Source organism: Pelodiscus sinensis, chromosome 3, assembly GCF_049634645.1.
Source record: "Pelodiscus sinensis isolate JC-2024 chromosome 3, ASM4963464v1, whole genome shotgun sequence".
In the NCBI taxonomy this organism is placed as follows: Eukaryota; Metazoa; Chordata; order Testudines; family Trionychidae; genus Pelodiscus; species Pelodiscus sinensis.
This window is the reverse complement of record NC_134713.1, coordinates 113,167,992-113,179,902: the sequence shown is the minus strand read 5'-3', so window position 1 is coordinate 113,179,902 and position 11,911 is coordinate 113,167,992. Positions and strand designations below refer to the sequence as shown.

General features: G+C 46.0%; 1 protein-coding gene across 2 annotated transcripts in view; it reads right to left on the bottom strand.

Annotated features, from left to right (window-relative positions):
• The window catches only part of FNDC1 (fibronectin type III domain containing 1), a 129,275-nt gene that overhangs the window by 61,142 nt on the left and 56,222 nt on the right, over positions 1-11,911 (bottom strand). For both annotated transcript variants that reach the window (XM_075924558.1, XM_075924559.1), the window contains exons 3-7: positions 10,940-11,038; positions 9,805-9,922; positions 2,968-3,155; positions 2,638-2,745; positions 616-804 (exon numbers count right to left, since the gene is read on the bottom strand). In XM_075924558.1, coding sequence (XP_075780673.1) covers positions 616-804; positions 2,638-2,745; positions 2,968-3,155; positions 9,805-9,922; positions 10,940-11,038 — 702 coding nt within the window. The remainder of the gene's footprint in view (positions 1-615; positions 805-2,637; positions 2,746-2,967; positions 3,156-9,804; positions 9,923-10,939; positions 11,039-11,911) is intronic.

Here is an 11,911-nt window from a genome sequence, read left to right as displayed (position 1 = left end):
GTTTTAAAATTGTCAGTGATGACAAAGGAATCCACCATGACTCTCATTCTGTTGGTTACCTACTCTCACCATTAACAATGTAAGCCTTGTTTCCAGTCTGAATTAGTCTAGCTTCAGCTTTCAATGCAGCTATGCTGATGTATACCAGTTGATTAATAGTAAAAAGTAAATATTTTGGAGTTGTGCCTGAATAAGGACTAAAGAACTTGGTACATTAACATTTAAAATTGTATTTCTATATGTTGGAAATATTATCAGGAACTGTACAAGCAAACAAAATACAGTATAGATTTCACACAGCATTGTTAAGCAAAAGGAATATATATTTTCCATGCATCAGGTCAGAAAACAGTCAGATACAGATTTACTTAAAGTATTTGCTTCCCTTTATACGGTACATGCTATGAAGATAACAGATTGGATCAGTATTGCCATAACAGGTGTAAGTTTTAAAGCTTATAACAAACTAGCTATTAAAGAATCTTTGAAACAGTTTTATGAAACTGGAATTTTACAGTTTAGTAGAATGAAAAGCTAATGACTGTAATAAAAGATTACACAAACATGTATATGCTGATATATATATAGACTGACTGATAAGCACATGATACTTACCTGTTGGCATAATGACACTGAAGGCTTTAGACTGAGGACCTTGTCCCCTCCTGTTTGCTGCACGAATTTTGAAAATATAGCGTTCCCCAGGCTGCAGACCATCTATTATGGCAGAAGTAGTACCTCCACGATAGGTGATGGACTTTGCTCCGAATGGCTTGAGAGCCGGGGCGTATGAAAGAATGTATTCTGAAATGATTTGGCAGACGGTTGGAAGGAGGAAACTGAAAACAGTCCTGTTTCCAGCGGACAGACTGTATGGGTAGGATGAATTAGAACGTGCATTACTAAAATTAATACATTAGCAATGCACGTCGAGTCAACAGCTGGAGTATAAGACATGATATACAGTAAGTGAAATATACATTCTTTCAACATATTAGACAAGAATATATATAGTAAATTAGCTGATTAAACATACAAAATACAGGACATAAATCCTTCTACAGAACATTTAATCAAGCATCCTTATTGTTGCTCCTTATACCAAACATTCATTGTGATGGGAGCTATGTATCCCATTTGGAAAGCAAGTGGAAAAAATAAATGATTACAAAGTCAAATATTAGGTGGCTTAGCCGTTGCTATCACTTTTTTTTTGCTTAAAAGCACTTAAGATTCAAAACATTCTAAACTCAAAATATATTCCAATACAAATGTAACACATTAAATTTAATGATAGCTAGACAATTTGTTGAACATAAGTGGAGCACTGACATTCTAACCAGTCTTTAATTGCCTTGTAGCTACTGGCAATAAAGTCTGATGCAACCATAACCATTCTAAATTACTATTACCGAGTTATTACATTAATAAAATCGTGGTGGTACTGATTGTAAATACTCTGATAGTTAGTCAAAGAGTTCAAAGCTTTTCATCCTAGTAGAAATTTTTTAAAAAAATGTTTGATTCGAAACAGTGTATGCACCCAACTAATCTTTAAGATATGCAATATTAAAAGAAGGTAAAATATTTTATTAGTGATACTTTTTCGTTTAATCCTTTATATGCTAGATAGAGTTATCATCACTTTACACTTTCAGACCCCAACCCTGCAGAAGAATCCCCACTGCCACAGAGTCCCAATTACTTTTGTGAGGCTCCACAAGATGCAGCAGTCCAATAGCTAGATTCTTGGCAATACTGGGACCTTAGCTTCCCTAGTAACAGCATTTATGCAGAAGCTTAATTGAAAGCATGAGTAGTCCCACTGCAGTCAGCGAGGCTACTCACATGTTTAAAGTTAAGCACATGTTTAAATGCTTTTCTGGATTAGGACTTAATGGCTACATCTACATTGGCAAGATTTTGCGCAAATACTTTTAATGCTAGAGTTTTTGCGTTGAAGTATTTGCACAAGAGAGCGTCTGCACTGGCATGTGCTTCTGCGCAAAAGCATCCGTGCCAGTGTAGACGCTCTCTTGCGCAAGAAAGTTCCGATGGCCATTTTAGCCATCGGGCTTTCTTGCTCAAGAAATTCATGTTGCCTGTCTACAATGGCCTCTTGCACAAGAACAGTTGTGCAAGAGGGCTTTTGCCTGAGTGGGAGCATCATAGTTCTTGAAAAAGAAGCACTGATTTCACACATTAGAACGTCAGTGTTCTTGCGCAAGAACTCCCCGCCAGCGTAGACAGGCAGCATGTTTTTACGTAAAAGCAGCCGCTTTTGCGCAAAATCATGCCAATATAGACACAGCCAATTAGTAAAGTTGTCCATACAGAGCAACCAGACGGTATATTAAATTCTTGCCTTGGTAACTTGAGCCCTTATCTAAAAGAGAGACAACTTAGCCCAGGATTTCCCAAACTTTTTCAGACTTGGAGCCCCTGCAGGGTCCTAAAAATGGTATCGTCAGCTGCTATTTACCCAGAAAGTTCCCTTTATTTGAGGTCTCCATAGTGTGAAAGTCCCTCATCTCTAAACATTTGTACAATACATACTGCAGCAGTATTAGTTTAATACTGCAGGTCATTTTGTCTTTAATTGCTCTCTCAAATTGTGAATTGGCAATAATGACTTACCTTTTACTTTTCCTTCACTCTCTGCAAGAGGTTCCCACGATGCAGTGACAGAGGTTGTTTTGCCTTTAATTGGCCAAACGTCTAAATTTTCAGGTGCACTAGCAGGAGCTGTGAAATATTCAGTAATACACAAAAATGGAAATTAGGGTTAAGTAATGGTTATGCACAATGAAATATATTTTTTGCCCGATGTTTGCATTCCAGCACCTTCTGTGCAATTATTTCAAAGACAAACTATGAACAACATTGATGAAGTATAGATCCCTCTATAACTGCAGTAGATCTAATCTTCAAAGGGTACATCTCACTGAGAATAATTTTGTTACATACCAGCTTCTGGGGTTCGTTGGTAAACAGAAGCACTCCATTTGCCTTCCCTTTCTCCCTCTGAAATTTGCACTGCAAATTCATACATGGTGTCTGGTATCAGCTTGTCCACTAACACCCGTCTGTTAGGTACTTGTTTGTAATCCCACCTTGCTGATTCCCCTTTTTCTCGATAACGAACAGCATATCGTCTGGGAATGGAAATGTGAGAGCCAAAAATTCACGTCCCATTAACTGAAGTTATTAGAATCAAACAGACTAATTCAAGCCTTTTTCTACTAATGTGCTTGTCACAAAAATCCAGTGACAGCAGAAGAGTGAGTAACCAGGAGTTAAATAATTTATTTTAGGCCCTGTCTACATGAGGAGGACTTCAACATGGTAGGTGCACCAGTGTATTTTACCAGCAAAGTGCTCCTAAAGTACACCAAAATTACTGGCAAAACTACTCTTATCAGAAAGACTTATTTCACCACTCTGAAATGAAACAAGTGGCATGAGCAGAAGTGCAGTCTCACTGAGGGTATGTCTACACTACAAAGTTAATTCGAACTAACAGCCATTAGTTCGAATTAACTTTAATAGGGGCTACACATACAAACTGCTAGTTCGAATTTAAATCGAATTAACAGAGCGCTTAATTCGAACTAAGTAAACCTCATTCTACGAGGACTAACGCCTAGTTCGAATTAAGTAGTTCGAATTAAGGGCTGTGTAGCCACTTAATTCAAACTAGTTGGAGGCTAGCCCTCCCCAGGTTGCCCTGGTGGCCACTCTGGGCCAAACTAGAGAAACTCTTCTGCCCCCCTCCCGGCCCTGGAGCCCTTAAAGGGCCACGGTCTGGCTACAGTGCTTGTGCCAGTTGCAAGCCTGCCAACACCCAGCCAGCAGACCCTGCACCTGGCACAGCATGAGCCAGCCACCTGCTGCCACCCAGCCCTCTGCCTCTTCCCAGGACCAGACTGGCGGCTCCCAGGAGACTACCCAGGGCCACAAGAGGCGGGCGCCCTCCTGGTCTAGTGCAGAGATCGTGGACCTCATCGAGGTTTGGGGGGAGGCCTCCAATGTCCACAATCTCCGCACTAGCCACGGGAACACAGCTGTCTACAGCAACATGGCTGACAGCCTGGCCACCAGAGGCCACATGCGGACCCAGGAGCAGGTCCGCTGCAAGATTAAAGACCTGCGGCAGGCCTACTCCAGGGCCTCCCAGCTAGGGGCCGACCTGGAGGCATGCCCTCATTATGAGGCCCTGCACCACATCCTGGGGGCTCACGCGGTCATGCCCCCCGGGTGGTGATTGACACGAAGGAGGAGGAGGTGGATGCCGAGAGCCAGGAGCCTGCAGGGAGCCTGCCCAGGACTGAGGACCCCCGAGGCATCCCACAGAGCACATTGGCTGTGTCGTCTGAGGCCGGGGAGGGCTCCACATGTGAGTGCCATCATGCTCCCCTTATGTGTATGGGGGATGAGGGGGGAGAGGGAGCCCAGGGACCATGCGCCTGGGCCTTGCCCACCATGGAGCAGCAGCTGGGTGTCATGCAGGGGCCCTGGCCCATTCCCCACATGCTGACCTTGCCTTGCAGTGGGGGGCTGGGTTTCACTCACTGTGTCCCCAGGGAGAACTGACCACTGCTCGTTTCACCACAGCAGCAGCACCTGGGACTGCAGGGCACACCACCCTGCCTGCAACAGCCACCCGCACCCGGGCCAGCAGGAGCACCAGGAACCTGGAGGAGTACCAGCGGTGGCACCTGCAGCTACTGGAGCACCAGCTCCACACCCAGGACCACTGGGTCCGGGAGGACCTGTGGATGCAGCAGTGACACTTGGAGGTGCTGGAGGAGCAGGGCCGTACCCTCAGAGGTCACCTCCAGACCTTGGAGGACAGGTTCTTGCCTCCTCCTGCTCCAGCCCCTGCGGCCGCCCCAGCTCTCGCTCCTCCTCCCACCCCTGCTCCCCCTCCCGCTTCCTCCGCACCTCCTGCCCCACCCTCCACACCCACTCCCCCCAACGCCCCCGCACCCGCAGTGCTGAGAGACGGGAAAGCCAGCAGGACCCCCAACCCTGAGCTTTCCCTTCCCCCCACTCCCCTTCTTTCCAGATTTCCCCCTCCCCTCTTCCACCCTCCTTCCTCTCCCCCCCACCCCAGTTATGTACAATAAAGAGGTTTTTTTTGGCAAAACAGGTGTTTTTATTTTACATTAGGAAGGGCGGGTGAGGGAGGAGAAAGGAGAAGGAAGGAAGGGTGGAAGAAGGCCCCAGTGGGGCATGCAGGGAGAGTTCAGTCCTCCTCCACCTGGAAACTCTCCTGCAGGGCTTCCTGGATTTGGACGGCCCCCCGCTGGGCCTCCTGGATGGCTGTGGTGCGGAGCTGCATGTACTGGCCAGCCATGCACTCAGCCTCAGCCATCCAGGCTGGCAGGAAAGCCTCCTCCTTCCTTCCACAAATTGTGCAGCATACAACATGCTGCCACCATGGGAGGGATATTGTGCTCGGCGAGGTCGAGGCGGGTGAGGAGGCATCTAAATCTGGCTTTCAGGCGTCCGAAGGCCCCCTCGACCACAATGTGGGCCCTGGTGAGCCTGGCATCAAAGGCCTGCCGGGAGGGGTTGAGGTGCCCGTGTACGGCTTCATCAGCCAGGGCTGTAGGGGATAGGCTGCATCCCCCACCAGGCAGACGGGCATGTCCACGTCCCCGACCCTGATGTGGCGGTTGGGGAAGAAGGTCCCAGCCTGCAGCCTCTGGCACATGGAGGAGTTGTGAAACACCCTGGCGTCGTTTGCCTTGCCAGACCAGTCCACATTAATGTCCGAGAACTGGCCCCGGTGGTCAAACACAGCTTGCAGGAGGACAGAGAAGTACCCCTTGCGGTTGATGTACTTGGAGGCCTGGTGCTCCAGGGCATGGATGGGGATTTACGTCCTGTTGATGGCCCCCCACAGTTGGGGAAGCCGAGGGCGCCGAACCCCTGGATGACTGTGTCTGGGTCGGCAAGGCGGAGCACCTGTGGAGCAGCACCCGGTTGATGGCCTTGACCACCTGCAGAGAGACACAGCAAACCGCGAATCACTGGGGCACTCGGGTGGCTGGGAGTATTCGTTCCCTGGCACTGTCCTGTGCCCCACTCCCGGAAGTGACCCCCACTGCGATCCTGGCCACTGCGGGCGGCGTGTAGTACGGCCGGGACAGACCGAATGCTCCCATGCAGGGCACTTTCGCCTCCTCCCCTCTGTTTTCCCTGGGGTGGCCCATCCCCTCCTTGCAGCCTCTCTCCCCTCCCGGCTCAGTGGCCAGCGAGTGCCGTACCTGCATGAGCACTGCTCCGACGGTGGACTTCCCCACGCCGAATTGGTTCTCGACAGATCGGTAGCTGTCCAGCATGGAGAGCTTCCAGAGGGCGATGGCCACATGCTTCTGGAGGGGGATGGCGGGCCTCATGAGAGTGTCCCGTCGCCGCAGAGCAGGGGCGAGCCACTCGCAGAGCTCCAGGAAGGTGTCCCTCTTCATCTGGAAGTTCTGGGTTCACTATTGGTCTCCACAGCGCTCCAGGACAATGCGGTCCCACCAGTCGCAGCTGGTGTCCAGACGCCAGATGCATCGGGGCACGCTGGCATCCAGCCGCTGCTGCGGCTCCTCCATGACCCCCAGGAAGGCCAGGGTTGCAGCAGCAAGTCCAAACACTGGAGCAGCATGCCCAGGGCGAGCTCTGGCTCCATGGTGCCAACTGCGGCAGCGTCCCCAATGGGAACCACCGACACAGGCAGGTGGAGAGGAAAACGCTTTGCTGTCCCTCGGCGAGGTTGGAAAGCAAGCGGAAAAGCTGAGAACCGGCTGTCCAGGGGGGGGTCCCTTTAAGCACGAGCCTCAGATAGCCTCAAACAGCAGCCACACAAAGCAACTACTGACCTGATGCCCTGCCAGAACCGGTTTCAGTTGCCCTTAAATGCAACCCAGCGTCCACTCAGTGTGGACGCGCTATTTTGAATTAGCAAAATGCTAATTCGAATTAGTTTTTGGGTCTAGATGTGTTATTTCGAATTAGCTTATTTCGAATTAACTAATTCGAAATAAGTTAGTTCGAATTAGCACTGTAGTGTAGACATACCCTAATATAACTGCATCTACACTACAGACTTCTGCCAGTACAGCTCTGCCAGTCAAGGATCACAGTCTTAACATGCCTGACCAATGTAGCTGGGCTAGAAGAACTCTGTAGTATTAACATGGTGTCATGTACCAATCATTGTTGTATTTCGGTACCCCCCTAATGTTAAAGTGAATGAGAGAGGAGAGCCTTTCTTTGAAGGCTGGGGTTATTGGCAGTCCTGTGGGATGAGCTAAATCAGCATATTTTAGGGTTGCATTTTCCTGAGCCACACTCTTTTGGCTATAGGTCTCCTCCCCTTCCCTCCTCTCCCCTCCCCCACCCCAAAAGAACAAAGATTCCAGGCACCATCCACCACCACAATCCCCACAAAAATGAAATTTTACATCACGAGGGGCCAGGCACCCTGAAGTTAATATATCCCATTGTCTCTTCTCTTTATATACTGTACTTAGACTGCTTGCCTTTGAGGCAGGGGCCATTTTTTCGCAAGACATGTTTACCACACAGAATGATGCCTGATCCTGATCAGAGGGTGTGAACTGAACAGGTGACATGTCAATATGGGGATAGTTGAAATCCCCCACTATTATTGAGTTCTTTATTTTGATAGCCTCTCTAATCTCCCTTAGCATTTCATAGTCACTATTACTGTCCTGGTCAGGTGGTCGATAATAGATCCCTACTGTTATATTCTTATTAGAGAAGGAAATTACTATCCATAGAGATTCTATGGAGCATGTTGATTTATTTAAGAGATTTTTACTTCATTTGATTCTAAATATTTTCTTTCACATATAGTGCCATTCTCCCACCCACACAACCTGTTCTGTCCTTCTGATATATTTTGTACCCCAGAATGATTGTATCCCATTGATTGTCCTCGCTCCATCAGGTTTCTGTGATGCCTACTATATCAGTATCCTCCTTTAATACAAGGCACTCTAGTTCACCCATCTTATTTTTTAGATTTCTGGTATTTGTGTACAAGCACTTTAAAAACTTGTCACGGTTTATTTGTCTGCCCTTTTCTGATGTATCAGATCCTTGATGTGAATGTTTTTAATCTGATCTGGCCCATACTTTATCCTCTTCCATCCTTTCCTCCTCACTAAAACCGAGAGAATCTCTATCAATAGATTCTCCTCTAAGGGTGTGTCTAGACTACAGGGTTTGGTCGACAAAAGTGGACTTTTGTCGACAAAACTATACCTGCGTCCACACTGCCTTTGAGTTATGTCAACATAACGTCGACAAAACTCAGCAGTTTTGTCGACGTATGTAAACCTCATTCTACAAGGAATAACACCTTTTATCGACAGAGTTCTGTCGATAGAAGGCATTATTGCATCTACACTGTCCTTTGCGTCCACACTGTTACGTCAACAAAGCGGCTTGCTTTGTCGACAGAACTGGATGTAGTCTAGACGCTCTTTGTCAACAGAAGATTTGTCAACAGTATCTGTCAACAAAACTTCTGTTGACAAAACCCTGTAGTCTGGACATACCCTAAGAGACGTCTCTGTCTGCTCCACATGCTCCTCTGCACCAATCAGCTTTCCCCCCCATCTCTTAGTTTAAAAACTGCTGTGCAACTTTTTTTAATGTTAAGTGCCAGAAGTCTGGATTCACTTTGGTTTAGGTGGAGCCCATCCTTTCTGTATAGGCTCCCTCTATCCCAAAAGTTTACCCAGTTCCTTATAAATTTAAACCCCTCCTTCCTACACCATCGTCTCATCCACCCATTGAGACTCTGAAGCTCTGCCGGCCTTCCTGGCCCTGCACACGGAACTGGAAGCATTTCTGAGAATGCCACCATAGAGGTCCTCTCAGTCTCTTTCCTAGCAGCCTAAATTTGGCCTCCAGGATGTCTCTGCTCCCTTCCCTATGTCATTGGTACCTACATGTACCACGACCACTGGCTGCTCCCCAGCACTACACATAAGTCTATCTAGATGCCTTGAGAGATCCGCAACCTTTGCACCAGGCAGGCAAGTCACCATATGGTTCTCCCGGTCATCGCAAACCCAGCTATCTACATTTCTAATGATCGAATCTCCCATTACTAACACCTGCCTTTTCCTAATGACTGGAGTTCCCTCCCCTGGAGAGGTAACCTCAGTGTGAGAGGATACCCCAACATCTGAAAGGAAGGTCCCAACTATGGGAAGGTTTCCCTCTGCTCTGGTTGACTGCTCTCCTTCCCTGAGCCTTTCATCCTCCTTAACAGCACAGAGGCTTTCTGACCAGAGGTGGGACAATTCTACAGCGTCCCGGAAAGCCTCATCTATGGACTTCTCTGCCTCCCTCAGCTCCTCCAGTTCAGCCACTCTGCCTCCAAAGCCCGTACGCGGTCTCTGAGGGCCAGGTGCTCCTTGCGCCAAATGCACACATATGCCACCCACCCATAGGGCAAGTAATCATACATGTTATACTGAGTGCAATAAACAGAATAGCCCCCACTCTGCTGCTGGGATTCTGCCTGCATTCTCTCCTACAGCTACCTAGGTTATTGATAGGGTTTCTAGTTAAATCAGGAAGTTTTGATGAAAACCTTTAAACTAAACCATAAAGAATGGCAAGTGTACCTTGGTCCCTTCCCACTCCCCTTCCAAACTCCCTCTCAAAACTCCCTCCCAAAACTTTATTCAACTAAATTGCAAACAGAGCTGTAAACAATGACATTTTTCGTATAAATCTTGAAAACAGCATCAGCACAAAGGAAAGTACCTAGTTGCTTCAACTTTCTTCTGTTTTTCATATATCGGATCTGTCCACGCAACAAGCACAGATTGAGATGACATAACACGAACACTTATGTCTTTTGCTTCCTCTAGCTCATCTTCCTCTGAAATAGCAAAGTAATGTGGTGAGTTAGTAATGAGAACGTTGGAGATCTCAATGCAGTTGTAATTGCACCACAACAATATACGACAGACACAGATGAGGACACATAATACAATGATAACAGGTAGAACCCTACAGTAATATGATTCTCCCTGCTATATGTTTTAGTATAAGAATAAGGTTTAGCTCTGTTGTCCAAAATTCCATAAGCGTTTAGCCAGTTCTAACCAGTTATTTACAGCAGACAAATTATTAAAATACTCACATTCCTTCCCCCCAGCAAACCCACCACTAGGGCTGTGCAGAGGACAAATTCCATTTCATGAAAGATTTTGAATTGTGAATTGTAGGGAAACCTGAAAATTTAGAAATAATCTGTGAAATAATTTTTTTAATTGTTTTGGTTCGATCAAAAGGTTTTGTTTCTACAAAAATGAAACGTTTTGTATCAATTTCAGCTTTTTATTTTAAATATAGAATATATACTTTTTTTAAAAAAAAAGTCACTTCAAAATGAAAAACCAAAATGTTTCATTAAAAAATGTTAAAATGGGACATATTCAAACTGTAATATGATGTGGTGAGAAAAATGCTTAGCCATGTTGACGACTTAATGCTGCATGAGTTCATTTCTAATCTACCTCATTTCCAGGGAAGAGGAGGAGGCAAAAATTTGCAGCAGATACCTAGCCCCTCTGAAAATCAGGGAACCAAAGAGATGTTTACACTTAGGCACTTAATCTTGATAACATGGGTCTGTCCTTCTTGCTATTATAGTCAGTAGGAGCTTTGCCACTGATTGCAGTCCTTTATGCACAGATCTATTCTACTGTTATTTACTATTTGAATTACTGGAGCAACTAAACACAGTCAGGGTCAGTGCCTCAGTGTGCTAGCTACTGTACAAACACCTAGTAAGCGACAGCTCCTATCCCAGTCTACTGTCACATAGCAGCATATATTTCACTTGTTATACACATGGCTCCACAATTTGCCTGCAAATATGAAAATAATGTACCTGAGATCTTCCTCTTGGTTAAAGCTGCCCTATAGACTGGCTGACTCCGTCGCTGGGAATTCCTTGATTGCAGTGAAACCATATAAACTGATTCAGATGCTACATGTGAGAAAAAGCAGAGACTTCTCTATAATCTTTTCCATGGCGATATTTCAATATGGTCAAGCAAGTCTTGCCACATTTTTATTAGGAAAATTCTCTCTCGAGGAGGAAAAATCAGTTTCCTTGAGACATAACTTGGAAACTGTTGGAATTTACCTCTAGAGGTTTTCATATGCATAAATGCCATAGACAGGGATGTATTTTAGAGACAGGTCCACACCTGGCAGAGTGCTGACGGCAACTTGCACAGAACGGAGAGAGGAAGATCACTTGCAAGAGGGAAGTGTTTGGAGGAAGCATCAGGAAGTCAGTCTGTGTGCATATGACTAGAATGCTAGTTTGCACTGCAATAGCCCTGCAAATTACTCTCTTCATAAAAAACCAGTTTAGTTTAGTGTTAACAACTTGGAGTCCTCTGATGCAGCAAGTAAAGTTTGGTGCATAGTGTACTGCCCTCCCCCGAACTATTCAGCCTATGTAGATTGCTGATTCAGCCTATGTCTGTTCTGCTCAGTGGACAGATCTCCATCTAATATGAACCAGTTATACTCTAATCTCTCACTTCCATGAATTATAATTACATTTATTACTTTTCATTTTTCATGAGGAAAATTCTTTAAAATCATTTGGAAAAACAATGATTGCTTCTCCTTTTTATGAATTTAGTAAATTATGTGACTGGAAGGCATGTGCAATCACTTATAAAGATTAATTTCTCAACTATTAGGCTGACTCAGGAAACTTTCACATAGCCAGCCCTGCTCTACTCTCTTGTTGACTCACTATAGAATCATAGAATAATAGGACTGGAAGGGACCTCAAGAGGTCATCGAGTCCAGCCCCCCGCCCTCAAGGCAGGACCAAGCTCCG